Source organism: Rhizomucor pusillus (assembly GCF_041956525.1).
Source record: "Rhizomucor pusillus strain CBS 183.67 unplaced genomic scaffold VTP01scaffold_21, whole genome shotgun sequence".
Taxonomy (NCBI): Eukaryota; Fungi; Mucoromycota; class Mucoromycetes; order Mucorales; family Lichtheimiaceae; genus Rhizomucor; species Rhizomucor pusillus.
The window spans coordinates 358,100-375,010 of NW_027192163.1; the positions used below are offsets into that span (position 1 = coordinate 358,100).

The window sequence follows — 16,911 nt, forward strand, 5'->3', positions numbered from 1 at the left end:
ATAATAGAAATAGAAACTTCTGCTGCTTTACATGGTCTGCGATTCAAGCTGGGATCCAAGCGCCTGGGTCAAATAGGGTGAAAGCGCGTGTATGTTTGCATAAAGGTGGTGGAATTCGGGAATCTCCTATTTTGGCAAGAAAAATAAGATTTCCCAAATATTTTGGTGTATTTTATGCATCAATCATTTTACCTCCTGGCTCTTTGCACCGTTGTTAAAAATATTGATGATCCAGTCACAAACGATGCTGATATTCGATCCAGCTTGAGACAGCAGTCGTTCGTTCCTCAGATACTCCTGAAGCATATGTATCACATATTTGTGCACTTGCGAGTTCCAGCGAACAATTTGTATTAAAAAGTTATCCATTATGACTTGCTTCCATGGGTCAGACAGAATATGCAGCAACTTCTTTTTCAAGAGATACCGTGTCATCGTACGTATGAAGCTCTGGTAGGTATAGACGTGCGATTCCGTTGGGCTATTGGATACAGGAAGAGTGTTTAGAATAAGCGGTAACAGCCGCGCGAGAGTGTGCATGTCTCCGTGGTAAAGTCGGTCAATGGCATACTGCACAAATATTTTGCGTGCAACTTCATGCGCTCTGAGGCAATTTTCAATGTATGGAACGTCAAAGGTGGGAGGTTCAGGTGAGTTTTCCTTGATAATTATCGTGCACATTTGTAACCAGAAGGTATTAATTTCGTGTGGTGGTGGGAGCAGCTGAACTGGCTGTTTCAAGATACGTTCAGCGAGGCTCATGATGCGACTACATCCAGCAGATGCAGTTCCAAGGATCGTATCGTCGGCGTCATCCTCCACAGTGTTTCGTAGCCATTCAACTATACGCTTTGCCAAATAATGATTCGCGGTGGGTTCCAGTAACAGAAAGCTGGCTGATCTAGGGGGAGAATGTCAAGTTTCCTGCCGGAGATCAGAATATCAGATCAACCTACTTTTCTGCATTATTTTCGCGGGCGCGTTCGTATTCGGATTCTATCTCTGTGTATATCATCAAATCCTTCGTTGCGTCGCATCTTCTTAGCATAGTCTCGTATATTTTTGCCAGAGTAAAACAAGGGTCGATGTCTGCTACCTACAGAAGGAAAGTCTTAGAAATGCACTTGCTAAATGATGATATCTCTAGTTACTTTGATCCCCGTTGAATGGTAATACATGGCCAGATCAAACCTGAGTGAAGCTAGCTCTGGGTACGGCGCTTGCTCAAAGACGGCTTCCAGGGTGTTCATGAGTATATGATACATTTGAGGGTCGCCGTTGTCTGCAATGCTGGCGAAAAGCTTAAACGTGGGGTAATTGCGTCTAAAAAAGCTTGGTCAGAACGAGATACACCGAATTTCATAATACGTACCTGAACGAGAGCAGCTTTCCATAATCCTCAGGGCGTATAATGTGGCTGTTATATTGAATCGGCTCCTCTTGCACATAATGTGTCACCATACTGTATATGCATTCATGGAAAAACGATGGATCATTTAACCAAATTCTTCTACGCAGGTTCATCGAGCAGTTCTATGCGTGGTTTAGTTTCATCATGAACGTCGACAGGTACATGTTATCCAATAAACCCACATCAAACAACCGTGGATCGCTCTTGATCGCATCGAGTATATCAGTTCCGATTGCATCCGGAAACTTCTCCAAGAGTGTCAAAGGGATCTCACTTAGCAGCGGCGTTGCTAGATACTTTAACGTAGGATGGATCAACATCTTAAATCTGGTAAATGAAATTATTTAGCATCTCAAAAAGTCCATATATGATATTTTATTACAAAAACTTACTCTTGAACACTAAACTCTGGGCTCTTTATGCGCTCGATAATAGCCTGCTTTATCTTGTTAATTCCGGTTTGAAACGCTGTGTGGTGAGGAATGTCGCAGTAATCGAAAATGGGGAGTAACGTGTCGATCTCGGCGTTAGGCACGGGGCCAAGGGTGCGCTGCACTTCATGCACAGCACCTTGTAGATCGGAACCGTGAGCATCAAAGATCGCTCGAATTCGACCGTCGTCACCTCCGATCGGGCGGCTCGTCATGATCACGTTTCGTGAAAAGGCAGCACGATATGCTGCAATGCGCGCTTGGGACGCCGACAGCTCTCTGATACAGCACGACAATAAAAATTGCAGTAACTAGTATTAAGACTACACGAGTTTTTATTCATCAAAAAGATCGAGACAAGGTGAGCATCTAAATGCGTCTTTGAGCGTGCGATTACGTGGGTATGTAAATTTAAAGGGATTGTTGATTGCAACAGCGAGAAATGTTTCTTTAAAACTAGAAATCCATGTCAATAATCTTTGAATGTTCTAAAGAAGTTTGCATTTTTCTGCTTACTCTGATTTGATAAGAGCCTGCTTTTGTCATGTATCTGACCCATTTCACAGACTGATATCCGCTCTTTTCGAATACTTTGAGGAAACGCACGAGCAATCCCGAGGATGTAAACATGAGCACTTGGAAATCCATTGAAATAGGTGGCCGGGACCAGACCCTTTTGTGCGTCATGGCCGTCAATTCTGCCTCGCCGCTTAAAGTGAATTCTGCTTGACCTTGGAATCGAGGGATTCTAGTCAAGGTGAAATGTATTTAGACTGAGAACTCATGCATCCACCTTTTTTATAACTTACTTCCATACAATGCAATTCTCTGCTGGCGCATATTTTGCTTTACCACCAGAGCCAACTTTTACTTCTACCTTTGCAGAGTTCAACGGCGTTGGTATCCTCAAAACAACATTGTTCGCGTATAATTTTGGTGAGAAATTGGCCCTGACATTGATTTTGTATTCGACCCGAGTCTTGCCAATTTCATTGACTACCGGATGCACTTTGAAAGGCAAGTTGACATTTTCGGTTGTACGATATCTATGCAAACAAATCCTAAGCACGATATACTTTGAAAGATATAGGCGTTAGGAAACACACCTCATTAGTTCGAATTCACCGTCGGGAGGAATAAAGCTGATGGTTCTATCAGTGTCAAATTTTCCAAGTTTGACACATTGGTGGAACTGGCAATCATCGATTTCAACAGTGTTGGCTCTTCGTACACTGAAAAATATTGCTAGTGAGATCTCTCTCTGTCTCTGGACTTTACAAGTGTTTGCATCATCCTTTTACCTTGTGCGGTTGACAGCGTCCTTGTCCAAAACTAACTTGTCATTGAGACCAAATTTACACTCGGGGGTGCCTGATAGGTATGCTCTCATCAATATCTGACCAGCAACGTCTGACCGCAAGATGGTTCCAGTGTTGCTCATGAGCAAGTTGACGCTTTCGATAACATCAATGAATGCTTCATTCTTTCTGTACTTGATATCGCTTCGTCTCCATGATGTAGCGCCGGTTGCCTGAATTGTAATTCTACTCGAATCTTCGGCCCTTTCGGATTTGACGCCTTCCGTGGTGATGTACATTTTTAGAGTATCCGTCTCACTATTTTGCGGATAGCCAAAGTCCAAAACCTCTGAATGGTGGATGTGAGCAAATGCTATACTTCTATTGCTCCTCCCCTCCGCACTTTACCGTCCAAAAGCTCATAAATCAAGACAAAGTTGTTCTTGACAGCTTCTTCGTCAAATTTGCCGAAATAGCTGCGTCCAATATTGACAACGCGGTAACAAAACTCAAAAATCATGGCAGCGTTGGCGTTCCACTTTGTTACTGCAACGATATACAAATTCTCATGTCGCACGTGAAAGAAAGACGTCGAGCCAAGAGTGATGATTGGCGATCGTACATCGGTGTTCGAGATGACCTGAATGCGAAAGATATCGGCAACCGACCGTCTACAACAGAAACTTGGTTAGGCGTGTCAATGGAATGAGTACCGAACGCTTTTGCTTGCATACTTTAGGTCTTGACGGTATAGACGTGAGATGAGGACTTCGCCTTTCTGGTTATAAATGAAGAATGCACTGATCATATTTGCGGAAAGGCCGTCAGGCAAGCGTCAAATCGTGCTGACTTTCCCAAAAGAACAATGCAAATACTCAGAAACGCAATTAAAAAGGTACCAACCACGAATGTCAATGCATCAAAATTTGTATCTTTTTCAACAAACATAAAATGCACATAATTGAAAGGACAGTTGGTCTAGGGCTTTTTATGAGCAATTCTAGGACTGAGGCGCAACCAAGTAACTAATGATATCCTAGGCGGATGAGCCCAAAATGCTGTGAAATTTGTCAATCGGAATGAATATCGATCAGTAGCCAGTGCATACATCTCGTAGGGTATAGACATATCTAAATACTGGCTCATCTTCTTGTGCTTGTCCAAAATAGAGCCTCTAGAATCATCACTGAATTACCAACTACTGGCGTATTCTGTATGCGTTCCCGTCTTTAGAGATATGTATTAAAGTTTTCATTCAGGCCCACGTTGGTAACTGTCGAACCACCATAGACACTGACGATGACTTGTGTTCACTGTCGAATATATTAAATGCCACTGGCACAAAGCTTGTCAATCAACCATGCTGAGCCCCAAACGCAGTTAATGAAATTCAAGCGCCAAATTCACAGCAGCGCGTTTAGCCAAAGCTGAACCTGGTTCCTCAGGACATAAACACGAATGGCTGTTCCTACCTGGGCATCAGTGATCATTGCACTCGGTGCTGCTGCCATTGTGGCGCTTTCAGCCGAGTATATTGTCACCCGCCTGACACGGAAGCCGTTTAGACCGGCAGGCAAGCACTGCTTCATCACTGGTGGCAGCACCGGTCTCGGCAAAGCGCTCGCAATTGAGCTAGCAAAACGCGGCGCCAATGTAACGATCGTTGCTCGTCGGCAGAACGAGCTGGAAACAGCTGCGCAAGAGATCGAAGTATGCTATATCTCGCTTTATCTGGATCCATTTTTTGAGAGACTGATTGGATTTCGAGTTCAGGCACACAAACTTACCGAGGTTCAAAGGGTCGTCGTTGTCTCCGCAGACGTAACTTCCAAGGAGGATGTTGTCCGTGCCTTCGACGAAGCCAAGGTCAAGATGGGCGTGGACCCTGATTTTGTTTGCACTTGCGCAGGTAAAAGCTATTCGTCTTTTGTTCATCGCCGTGAGTAACAAGACCCATCCAGGCGCATCTTTCCCAAAATACTTTTTGGATCACACTATGGATGATTTTGAGCGGTCGATTCGACTCAACTACCTTGGTCAAACTTACGTCGCACATGCAAGTACTCTGCAACAATCAGGTGATAATACGCGTGCATTGACGTGAGGTTCCCATTTTAGCAAGCTGCGACGCGCATGAGAGACGGAAATTTGAAGGGCAAAATCGTTTTCGTATCCTCCATGCTTGGTCTCTTGAGCTTTGTCGGCTATGCAACTTACTCGCCGAGCAAGTTTGCCGTCCGTGGTCTGGCCGATACCCTCCGTAACGAATTGAAACGTTACGGAATCGACGTGCACATCTTCTTCCCCGGCAATATCGATTCTCCTGGATACGTGACCGAGGTACTGCTTGAGTTGATGGACGGATTACTTGGAGAGACACTCAATCACAATTGTCATTTAGAACATGACAAAGCCTGACGTTACAAAAGAAATCGAAGGTGCAAGCCCTGCACTTGCACCTTCAGAGTGCGCCAAGGCTCTCATTCACGGTGACTATCTTGGTTTCTAATGAGCATGTTACTGCTATTTCTAACTACGACCAACCAGGTCTTGATGCGGGTCATTACATGATTACTACAGAATTCATCGGCGACCTTTTACGGAGCGCCGTACGCGGTGTCAATCCGTCCAATAATTTTGTATTGGATTCGCTCCTATCGTTGATTGCTCAGGTAAAAATGAATACGGGTTTGAAAATGCACTGACTCTAAATTTCTCAATTGCACAGCCTGTTGGATCTATCTATGCAATGTACATGGATTATATGGTCAAAAAGTTGAAGAATGATGAATAGTGGCAATAATAGTAACAATAATGCAAACAAATATAATCAAGATTTGTTGTTGCTCTTTTCGTCCTGTGATGATTTCAAGTCTGCAAATCCCAGGTTTCGCATATCATCCTTTGCCATCAGACCCCTAATTACCGCGTTGTGGTTACTACACAGCTCGTGACAAATAAAGCAACTCACTTGTCCATTCGGCATTGCAGATATGCACGCGATTTCTCACGGCATGCACCGTTGTTATTCTTGTTTTCCTTAAGGCACTTTACATAGTCCAACATAAAATCTTTGCATTCACCTAGTCATTCTCCATTGAGTAAAATGAGGTAACAAATCTGCAGTCATTAACCCAGTACCTTCATGATCGAGTGGGAAGCTTCCAAGAAGTGGAGGTGCGCCGCTAATGGATTCAACATTGCGAGGTCGGCCAAAACTCATTTTGTATCAATTGCAGTGTTGAAGGAGGCGGAGCGGCGGTGCCAACGGACATTTAGAATTTCAGAACCGTGGGCCCGTTCGTGCCACTTCACACAGAGGAATGTAAAAGTTATTATATGGATACTAAGGTAACTATGATTTATAACGGTGGGTGGAAAGGGAATAGAGGATAAATGAGGAATTTTACGATTTAGAAAACGCTGGTTGCTATTCTCGCTTGCGGTATAGCGTCAGTATCTGCATTTCTTTCGGTATTGGCGGCCCATGCCCGCAGAGCATCGAGCAAATGGATAATCTTTTCCTCATTGCCAGCGAATACATCTGCAAGTCCACGTTGAGTTAAGACTGACTTAGCAGATGGACCTATCAATCTATACGCTTTCTCACCTTTAATTGTGAATTTTCCATCAATGGGCACGCCTTCTCGACCCATAAACTTGAAAGCAGCAACAATTGTATCCAGCATGTGCATATTCACAGCGTTTTCATCACCATTCTCGGGTTCCAACGGACGCCGTACGGTCTTGTTGCTCAAGTTTTCCAACAGCTCGACAAGCACTTGTCCGTCTCGAAACGAGGTTGTCAGGTTATCAATTTGTCGGGAATGGATTCGCTGGTTGACCCAGTCGGTGTAGTCTGAACGGTCCCACATTGCATTGCTACTTTGCGGCTGTGCATCCGCATACAGAGAAACCTCTTCAGAATATGCACTGGCTTGCTGCTCATCATCGGCTTCTTCTCGTAGCATCGACAAGGACTCGCTAGGTACAGCCAGATTTGCTGTAGCAGGCCGCTGAGTTTGTTGACCTTTATACATGATCATGGACGGAGGGCGGGGACGCATCTTGCGCGCAACTTCTAGAGACACTGTAGCAACAGGGTTTGAGGACATTACAGGTGCTACAATAATTCCATAAATGTATGACGAAATTCTAGTATACGTTGAACCACTTACTGCTTATATCTCTGGCAATGGTTGTCTTCATCAGCACATTAATCCATTTTCGCATCGAATCCTCTGTATCTGTGTAAAAGAAGAATGTGCGTTCATGCTCGTGCTGTGCTTTGAAACAGTATTTGCCGCTGTGGATCGAATCGTCCACGATGATCCGATATCCTCGTAAATTGATGATGCCTTTCATGCGGACGTCCTTGGGACTCTTGAAGTAGAACAGATTGGTTCCCTTGAGAACGAACCATCGCTTGTTCCAGGTTTTATACTTGTCGCTCTGCTTATGCAACCATCCCTCGTGCTCCGGAGCCTGGGATTCCTGAGCTGCTTGTTGCTGATGGTCGACAGACGCCACAGACAACTTTCTTTGACCATTCTCCCTGACGGCATTGTTAAAAATTGTCACAGCGCCGTGTATCCGACGTTAAACTTACATGGGATGCGTAAAGTCGGCAGTACCGATAGAAATGCTTGACTAGACACACATCAACCGTTAAGAAAGACCAGTATCAAGTATTTACAGCGTAACCTACGTCGTTTGCGTTTGTCCATTGACTGTGGCCCATGCCAGAAGGAGCGCTCGAAACGGTAGCGCCCTTATCCATTGCATCAATGATAGATCCGTTCTTTTGAGACGAGGGAGAAAATGTGCCGGCAGTCTTGCTCTTTGGCAAGCTAGGTATTCGCTCTTCGCTGCGATGTGTCCCCGTCGAGGAGCTTGATTTCTTGGAGGACATAGTATTGAGAGTGTTCGAGCGGCTTACATTGGGCGAAGAGAGGCTCTGTGGAGAGACAGGACGCATTGATTCTACAGAAGGATGCTGATTTCTCGCTGCAGGCGCAAGGAAGTATTGGCTGCCATCGTCCATTGAAATATCCATCGAGCTAGCATGGTTGTTGTGACGGGACACATGGTACGAACTGTCGGATTCTACAGGAGAAGGCGGCGTTGTACTCGAGAAATGCCGTGATCCATTGTGTGCGCGGGATTTCGACTATCGATTAATAAAATTAGGAGACTAATAACAGCAGCACTATACTGTCCAAACCCTACTTCTCTTTTTTCTGCTTTTAGATCAGCTATAGCCTGCATGATCTTGTATCTCTTTCCAAAAGTCGAAATACCCAGCTCTTTTAGGGAGTCCATTGTCAAGTTGAGCAAAATATCGCCAGATATTTCCTGTTCTTTGGTACGGCATGTTTGAATTTATATAAACCGATCGTTAATGCAAGGAAAATAAATTGATCCCTTACCGACAAAAATATCGCTGACAGATCCTAAACCGACGGATTCTAACCAGGATGCTACCATGCTAGAGTCCCAGTCCTCCGGGCGTGCGCTGATAGATGTTGCAGATTGTACGTGAGATATAGCATTGTTAATCTTTTCTTCAAGCGTAGAGTAGTCGTCGCTTTGTGTTATCTTGTTGAGGGACGTGGTGGTGTTGGATGGTGAGGGTGAATAGTATGAGGATGACGCCGTCGTTGTGCTAGTCTTGGTGATACGTGGCTTTTCGGGTGAGACATAATTCATAGGAAAGAGGCCAACGTGGCCATGGACATTGCGTCCCTGAAAGAGGCAAGTGAATATTACGGCTGAAACCTAATTTGGGTATACTCGTTTTCTACCTGCCACCAGCCGTCCATGTACTTGTCATCCCTTTCAAGAACAACGATCGGCTCACCCACAGAAAAGTTGATTTCGTCTTCATTCTCGGCTTCAAAGTTATGAATGGCATAAACGATTTGCTTTGTCATTTTGAAACGAGAGAAGGCCAAAAAATAGACCTTGAACGAGAATACGTATTTATAAAGGAAAGGAACGGAGAGAAGTTATAAAAGAGTGTACTGGGTCAAGAATAAAAAAGAGGAAAGAAGGAAGAAACTTTGAACTTGGCTAAAGCGGTTATGAGCGGAAAGGAGTTTTGAGGAGGGAACAGCAGGAAGATGTAATATATTTTCTTGTTAGGGGACGGGCCTGTCTGCATAACATGTCTGGGGAACTAAAAGAGTTATCTCAAGATAATGCTGCTATTTGCAGCAGCTCGGCTCACAGTCCAACATCACGCAAGCAAGTTACAGGTCTTCAAGATTCAAGGTGAGTGATACACATATTATGATTGACAACTATTGCTGGCAAGACACGTTCCTGCGAGCCTTTTTTTGTGCCTAGAGTCATTGCTGGAAGCAGGTATAACCATCTTTTCGGCACTTAATCGCGCAATGTATCTTTGAATGATATGCGAGAATAATGTAAATTCATTTTAGATATAACCAAAGTATCTTTTCTATTGATGTTATATTCATTTGAATCGAAAAATTTGTGCTCGGTCGGATAGCAAGAGGGACCTTCTTTCTCTCGAGACGGCAATGATCGTCCGACAGAGCAGGATTGTTTCTCCGCTGCAAGAAAGCACCTACTGCCGTCCTGCCTCTACCCATTCCCACTTTCGGACGTATATGAATCTCTAAAGAACAGATGGCCGGCATACGGAGAGTTCGGTGGATGCAGGAGGATAACGAAGAAACTCCCTCATCAGAGCCTCCAACCTCGACATTCGACTTGGCCGAGCCTCTCAATGCTCTACCGCATATTCGCGATCAGCATACGCCTACCTTTGCCCAACTGGCACAAAAGCAGCCCGTCCCTACCGAGCAACCTTGGCCATTCAATGAGCCGCTGCAAACCGAATCACCCGGTGAATTGGATGAGGAATACAGCGAAGGAGAAGACGATGGGTACGGTACGGACGAGGAAGACGAAACAGCATTCAACAAGCTATATCGCAACCAATCGCTTGCACCTCCTGAAATCTCGCACGAGCGTCTGGAATGGCAGCAAATGCTCGAGTCTGTACTTATGGGTGAAGTGCTGAAATCTGAAAAGAAGCGGTTATCAACGTCGGATCGTATGAAACAACAAAAGCCCATTCAAGAAATATGGATGTCTCTGCGAGCACTATTGCGTGGTCGAACGATTGCCGAAGAACAAAGATACCTTCAAGACGGTCGCAAAGATGTTCAGGATGTAATAGATGCTGTCATGGCATTTCGCGTAACCGACGACGAAGGAAGTCCGGACGCACTCGCGCAAGTAGCAGAAGTCTTAAAGAAAGTCGATCGAATTGAATCTTTGTATTCCACTAGAGCTGATATGATCAACGACAAACCTGCGTACGGCGCCGCAGAATTTCAAGCTCGCTTGGATGCACTCAATTCATGGTGTACTATCACTCGCAGCTTGCATATGCAGTACAAAATTCTCGTAGATTGGACCGGTTCAGAAGAGTTGCAGATCGCACGAAAGGGTAGACTGGAGACAGAAGAACATCCCGTGACGCCAGCGGTAGAAAACAACTCTTCGTCCTCCATGTCGCATTACATGCAAGTACAACGAGCTGATCCATCGTTTGTGGAACGTATCTTGAAAGAATCAGCTCTGCAGGATACGTTTGATAAGCGAACACTTTCAGCTCTCAACTCGCTACTTGTCAAATCGAAACGTACCATGATTGCAAACAACAGCCTCTTCCAGGAGATGAATCTTCCTCCCTTCATCAATCAACTTCGACGACTCGCTGTGTTCCCGACTTCACTTGTAGAAGAAGCTCTCAAACTTCGCCTGGAATACAAGGATAGGTTGAATGAACCTCCAAAGCAAATGGTCGACGCCATGATGGAAGATTATCGTGGCCTGCTTGCATTAGCATGCAGAGTCAAGAGACAGTACGAAGAGCTGGCATATCCAGCGCCTGGATGGCAATTGCGGTCGGACGAATTCATCGATAAAGATTACGACGCTGTGCTGATGGACTCGATGCGATTCTATTACAAGCTAATCCAGTGGAAGCTTGATCTAGAGAGGGAGAACAGTCTGCGCGAATGCGAAGTCCTCGAAAAGGAATGGGATATTTTGAGAACTACGGTTTGCCAGGTCGTACAAGGTGCAGATGAGGAGTGTGCAGTGCAATTCTGGCAAGTATCATTCTTCACACTGAAGAATAGGAGGGGCGCGCTAATGCTTACATACAAATCTAGTCAAATGACGAACCGTCTTTTAACAGATGTTATGCACGACTACATTTCAAATCTAAAAATTCCCTCGGAATCTGCTGACAGCGGCGTTGAAGACAAGTACACAAAGTTACTGCACACGATGCGTATGAGAGCGCGTAAACTCTTGCAGTTTGCAAAGTATGTATTACTTACATATTCGCCCGAGGCTTAGAAATGCATGTGCTAATTTGAATCATACAGGTTTTTCACTGGCCAATTTGAAAACGCAGCCGAGTACGTCGTGGATGCAGTCAGCTTGGAGAAACTTGTCAACTGCCTCGTAGATACAGGCCATTTCTTGGTGTATACTGGAAGCTTCGAAGAAGATCGGATATACGTTGTCGCTTCGCCTTCTCTGTATAGTCGCGATGAGTCTGTGCGTCGATTAATCAGGACATGCTTTGCAGACGAGCGAAACCCAGCATCGACACCGGGAACACCTGGATCTACAACAAGCGATCAATACGAGGATTATCTGTTGATTTTGACACCGTGGCAGAATATAATGTGGACCGGAGATGTGGCCGAGATACCCACAGATGCAATAAACTTGGGAACGAAACCGAAACGAGTACGCCTAGTCACCGGAGATGCCAACGCGCTGCAACCTATAAAGGCTCATTTCTGGCGACTTGTTCAGTCCAGCGGCATCCAAGTTCTACAGGAGCACCGCGCCCATATACCTCGTATAAACAAGGAATTGTATAAAATCAAGATGACCGTTTTCAAACTCGCCGACTCTACGATTTCCAGCGTGGCTACGATACGCGAACAGACCCTTGGGCTTGGATGCCAAGAGCTTGTGGAAGAGTGCTTTAGTTTTGCGAGCGATTTTGGTATGCGTGCGGCGAGATTCTTGGACCTTGCGGTGCGACTTCAGCTTGATCTCAAGCTAGTACGCCTTGCAATCGATTGGATCTGCTTTATCACCGATGATTGCGTACCGAGCGACCGGAAAACGTTCCGTTGGGCCGTGGCTGCCCTAGAATTCGGTCATTTGATGACGAGAGGCGTCAATATCCTTGCATTGAACGAGTCTGAATTCTCAAAGTTACAAAGCAGAGTCGCACGATGCATAGCCTTGCTTATCTCGCATTTCGATGTACTTGGAACACGGTGGACGTACGAACTACAGCTCAAGGAGGAGCAACAGCGAAGGCGTGGCATTACTGCAAAGCGGAATTTGTACATGACTGGTAACAAGGTAGCGCAGGATAAAGATAACATAGCAACAAGCTCTACATTTGGCGTATCCGGCGATGTTGCTTCTGCTTCAGGCGGTGTGACATATATTCGAGACGAATGGATGCGCAAGATCTCCGAGCTTGAAGATAAACGTAACACTATGGAGCAAGAGTACAAGATTGTCGGCAAGGTCTTGGATGACCAGAAACCGGAGGATCAGTCGCTCGTGTTTTTGGCACCATCATCTTCCAACATTTCGTTCCGTTGGCAGCAAGGCAGATTCATCGGTGCAGGCACATTTGGGTCTGTCTATCTCGCCATCAATCTCGATACATCTTCTGTTATGGCTGTCAAAGAGATACGATTCCCAGATTCAAGTTCGCTCTCTGCACTGCATAAGGCTATCAAGGAGGAAATGAAGGTGATGGAAATGCTGGATCATCCTAATATCGTTCAATACTATGGCATGGTACGTTGTAAAATTTACATGGATTTGGTCGTGCGCAATATGTGCTAACTAAATTTACAGGAAGTACATCGTGACAAGGTGTATATTTTCATGGAGTATTGCGAGAATGGAAGTCTAGGATCATTGCTCGAGCACGGTGGAAGAATTGAGGACGAAGTATATATTGTAAAATACGCTTACGAGCTACTGAGCGGTCTCAAATATCTGCATGGAAACAACATTGTACACCGAGATATTAAACCAGACAGTGAGTAGCGAAATCTCCTAGTACCAAGGCATGCTTTTTTTAACTGGAGTTTGCAGATATCCTCATTGATTATCAAGGACAGCTCAAGTTATCTGATTTTGGTGCTGCAAAGATCCTGGCAAAAGGACAAAAGACCATGGGCAGGACGACAATGAATATGAATGTTAACAGTTTAGCCGGAACACCTATGTATATGGCACCAGAAGTTATTACCGGTGCTGACACTGGACGCAAGGGCTCGATGGATATTTGGTCCGTAGGCTGCTGTATCGTGCAAATGGCGACAGGTCGCCGACCATGGAGCACGTTGGAGAACGAGTGGTCTGTGATGTACCACGTTGTAACTGGTCACCCACCGCTACCGGACGCATCGCAGTTGTCAAGCCTTGGTATCGACTTTTTAAAGAAATGCTTTACGCGCAACCCTATGAAACGGCCCACCGCGAACGAACTACTCTCACATCCTTGGATCACGAGCTATCTGGATAGCTACTACACCGAAGATGGACAGATACAAATTGGAGACCCTGGTTTGCAGTACGGCTATGACGAATATGCCGGAAACAGCTACGATGAAGGAGCAAGGTCCATAGGATCTACGCAATCATACGAACCTCCCCCGCTTGTACGAAGTATTCCAAACAGTCTCGCGATTGAAAATGGAGCGCAGACACAGGAATACTTCAGAAGTGTGGCAGCACAACATGATGGCGTAGCATCTCCTGATGGCATTCCGTCTCCCATGTCCTCCATCCGATCTGGCATCGCAAGAATATCAGCTGAACAAAGCAATCAAGAATAATTAAATTTGCATCTATTCGTTTTTTCCTTTTAAATCCCCCATTCCATGTACATAACGTTAAAATATATATAGTTTGGACTTTCCTTTTTCTTGAAAATGAATTTGTTCCTTGATGCATCGCCGCTGTGTTTCGATTTCTCAAGTATGTGGCACACCATGTGGCGCTGCCCTCATTTTCTGCCTAGTGTGGTTTATTGTATGACCTTCATACGCAGCCTCAAATGTTTGATTGATTCGAGGCTCATGCAGTACATCCACAAATTACACGCGAACCTTGCAAAAGATATGCTATCTTTGCGAATTGCTTTCAAGGACCTGCAGCCTTGCATATGCGTGAAGCTGGGTAGTCCGGATCCATTACTTGTACCGTAGGTCAAAATCTGCCGCGGAGCATGCAGAAAATTGATTTATGCAGCGAGGAAGGGGGCATATGTTTACGGTTTGAAGGGCCTATTGTTGTCAAGCTGAAATCTTTGCATCCAGCGTACACAATGCGCGAACATGAGGTTGATTTTGGGATGCAATACTTTATCTATACGTTCTTATCGTGGCGCATGCGCTTCGCAGAACCTCACCTAGGATTTGGGAATACTGTGTGAATGAATGCTCGATCTGCATAGGTGACTTGAGCTTTGTCATCTCGAGACTCAAAGTTGTCAAGTTAATGAGATAATGGATAAGGATTAGAATTATAAAGACTACTTGTTTTCATTGAGTACGTTGCTGAGGTGAGTTTCTCAGTAAGATACTGTTTCTTGCAGATAGGAGGCGGATACTGCTTTGCTCGCGGATTGGAAAATCGATTTAGAGTTGCGGCCCAACTGGTGAAAGAAGGTCGGGATTCACAGCCATCCTGCCCTTCTCTCACCTTCTTTCCCTCTCCTCTCTTGCCCTAATACGTCAGTGAAGTAGGCCGCCACGCTTGAATTCTTACTTCCCTCTTCTCCATGGACGAGACAGTTTCGTATCACTTTGCCACAGTGAAACAAACGCGGGAGAAAAGACACGAAATGTATGTCCTGAATCTTCAGAACAACCGTAGATCAGCCAAACTAAGTGCCTGCCTACAGCAAGTATGACTTGAAACTGCGGCAACAGCCCAAGCAGTCTCGCATGTGCGGTGTAGGTGAAAAAGGTTCGTTGCAAAATGTGCCTAGCTTGTGTTCTTTTGTACTCATTCGAACGCATAGCCGACCGAAGACCGATTGACCCTCCACGTAAGAAAGATCATGCCTTCCTAGACTTTCACCACTTACTTAGTCTTCGTTTATATGCAGCCATTGTGCAACTCAGAGTGTACGACCCCAGTTTATCGACGGCCGATCAAAAGTGAGCACAGCAGACACGCTGATAATACGCGTTATTCACCAACTTTTGCATAGTTCCTATCTTCAAAACCCCTACTATTTCATGTATGCTTCGTTAATGGCGGCCGATTTGGACGAAGAGCTTCATTTGCTGCGGGACGGCAAAACGAGAAGCACGACGGGCTCTGTAGTGTCGTCCTTGTACCATTTGAAAGACATCGATAATTCAGACGCGGGTTTCTTCGTTTTTCCTGACATTTCAGTCCGCATGGAAGGAAGTTACAGGCTGAAACTCAGTCTGTTTGAAATCATCGGGTATGTAGAGTGTTTGCTTACAGATTATTTTGGACCTGTCTTAAATGACATTGTCTGTCAACCGTCGCAGGAAAGATGTCTTCCATTGCAAGTCCATAATTTCGGATAAATTTGTGGTCTATTCAGCCAAAAAGTAAGCGTTCCTAATATTTTAATGTATATTTGTATCTAACAATGTGGCAAGGTTTCCGGGAATGGAAGAGTCTACGTTTCTATCACGCGCTTTTGCAGACCAAGGTTTAAAGATACGCATTCGAAAAGAATTACGGCAACGAAGGAAGATCAGCAGACGGAAAGGATCGGAGGATATATCTGCGTCGCATGAAGAAGAGAAAGTCGGCAAACGTTCTCGACTGGCCGATGAAGTAGCAATCGACAGATCCAGTGAACCATCTAAAGGCTCACCAGACTACGCCGCAGCCAGTGAAGCGCCGATTTTGCATGGCAGTTACAGTTATGCTGACAGATCTTACCACAGTATATCCAGTCCCGACAATGTCGTTGATCAGAGCCGGCCATCCACACTTTCTTCAAGATCGAATTTTCGAGATCTCAATCAATTACGACCATACCATCTGAGTGCACAGCGAATATCTTCTTACAACTTACCAACTAATTTGCATACCCATTACCCTCAGTCTTCATCGGCTGGTGATACGTATCCCACTCTACGTCCTGCAAGTGAACCCACAATGCCCATCGATATGGACCCAGGAGATCGCCCCCGGATTCAAGCTAGGTCGTGGGCAGCACCGCCTATACGTTCAGAGCCTGTCACTTGGCAGCCATCGACTCCAACTGGTATGCTTACAAATAAGTCTCCTGGGTAATAGAAATAATTGTATTGATTCATGTGAATCCCTTTGAAAATAGATAGAAGCAGTAGATGTCCTCTCCTATCGACGTCCGCGGAGTCGTATTATTACGATACATCAGCGACAGTAAATAGCTATCGGCCATCACCTTTGGACAATTCCTCCGAAACACTTTTAACGCACAATACACAGAGACATTCGCAAAATCAAAATGCAACAGGTAATCTAAAAATGGCTTCCGCACCGATATATACGGTTCCGAGACTGAGATGTTGATCTTCCTAGGCAATGCAGGCACAAGCACGGACAGCAGGATAGCAGAACGGCGTAGTTTCGAATGAAGGAGAAGAGATATTGCGATTTGAAGTGTGGCAACATAACATATGTGAAAGCACTTCCT

General features: G+C 45.1%; 7 protein-coding genes across 7 annotated transcripts; 3 read left to right on the forward strand and 4 right to left on the reverse strand.

Moving 5' to 3' along the window:
* Positions 1-27: 27 nt before the first annotated feature.
* Positions 28-2,057, reverse strand: VTP01DRAFT_5359 (uncharacterized protein; the record flags this gene model as incomplete). Its single annotated transcript, XM_069384142.1, has 7 exons — positions 28-126; positions 193-901; positions 957-1,096; positions 1,152-1,323; positions 1,373-1,533; positions 1,594-1,738; positions 1,804-2,057. The coding sequence occupies 7 exons, from the start codon at positions 2,055-2,057 to the stop codon at positions 28-30; spliced, it is 1,680 nt and encodes a 559-aa protein (XP_069235592.1).
* Positions 2,058-2,292: 235 nt separating this feature from the next.
* Positions 2,293-3,948, reverse strand: VTP01DRAFT_5360 (uncharacterized protein; the record flags this gene model as incomplete). Its single annotated transcript, XM_069384144.1, has 7 exons — positions 2,293-2,298; positions 2,359-2,590; positions 2,652-2,888; positions 2,949-3,074; positions 3,144-3,489; positions 3,549-3,811; positions 3,875-3,948. The coding sequence occupies 7 exons, from the start codon at positions 3,946-3,948 to the stop codon at positions 2,293-2,295; spliced, it is 1,284 nt and encodes a 427-aa protein (XP_069235593.1).
* Positions 3,949-4,598: 650 nt separating this feature from the next.
* VTP01DRAFT_5361 (uncharacterized protein) lies at positions 4,599-5,934 on the forward strand (the record flags this gene model as incomplete). The annotated part of the gene is made up of 7 exons (XM_069384145.1): positions 4,599-4,850; positions 4,914-5,049; positions 5,102-5,196; positions 5,259-5,480; positions 5,542-5,629; positions 5,688-5,812; positions 5,869-5,934. 7 exons carry the CDS (start codon positions 4,599-4,601, stop codon positions 5,932-5,934), a joined length of 984 nt encoding a protein of 327 aa, XP_069235594.1.
* A 36-nt stretch (positions 5,935-5,970) lies between these two features.
* On the reverse strand, positions 5,971-6,363 carry VTP01DRAFT_5362 (uncharacterized protein; the record flags this gene model as incomplete). The annotated part of the gene is made up of 3 exons (XM_069384146.1): positions 5,971-6,058; positions 6,112-6,223; positions 6,282-6,363. The coding sequence occupies 3 exons, from the start codon at positions 6,361-6,363 to the stop codon at positions 5,971-5,973; spliced, it is 282 nt and encodes a 93-aa protein (XP_069235595.1).
* Positions 6,364-6,553: 190 nt separating this feature from the next.
* Positions 6,554-9,073, reverse strand: VTP01DRAFT_5363 (uncharacterized protein; the record flags this gene model as incomplete). The annotated part of the gene is made up of 8 exons (XM_069384147.1): positions 6,554-6,684; positions 6,751-7,263; positions 7,319-7,695; positions 7,750-7,790; positions 7,849-8,310; positions 8,370-8,500; positions 8,570-8,885; positions 8,945-9,073. The coding sequence occupies 8 exons, from the start codon at positions 9,071-9,073 to the stop codon at positions 6,554-6,556; spliced, it is 2,100 nt and encodes a 699-aa protein (XP_069235596.1).
* A 721-nt stretch (positions 9,074-9,794) lies between these two features.
* On the forward strand, positions 9,795-14,074 carry VTP01DRAFT_5364 (uncharacterized protein; the record flags this gene model as incomplete). The annotated part of the gene is made up of 5 exons (XM_069384148.1): positions 9,795-11,290; positions 11,354-11,509; positions 11,573-13,025; positions 13,086-13,272; positions 13,329-14,074. 5 exons carry the CDS (start codon positions 9,795-9,797, stop codon positions 14,072-14,074), a joined length of 4,038 nt encoding a protein of 1,345 aa, XP_069235597.1.
* A 947-nt stretch (positions 14,075-15,021) lies between these two features.
* VTP01DRAFT_5365 (uncharacterized protein) lies at positions 15,022-16,852 on the forward strand (the record flags this gene model as incomplete). Its single annotated transcript, XM_069384149.1, has 9 exons — positions 15,022-15,086; positions 15,145-15,209; positions 15,265-15,291; positions 15,352-15,403; positions 15,457-15,696; positions 15,767-15,829; positions 15,881-16,497; positions 16,570-16,731; positions 16,797-16,852. 9 exons carry the CDS (start codon positions 15,022-15,024, stop codon positions 16,850-16,852), a joined length of 1,347 nt encoding a protein of 448 aa, XP_069235598.1.
* Between the last annotated feature and the right edge of the window lie 59 nt (positions 16,853-16,911).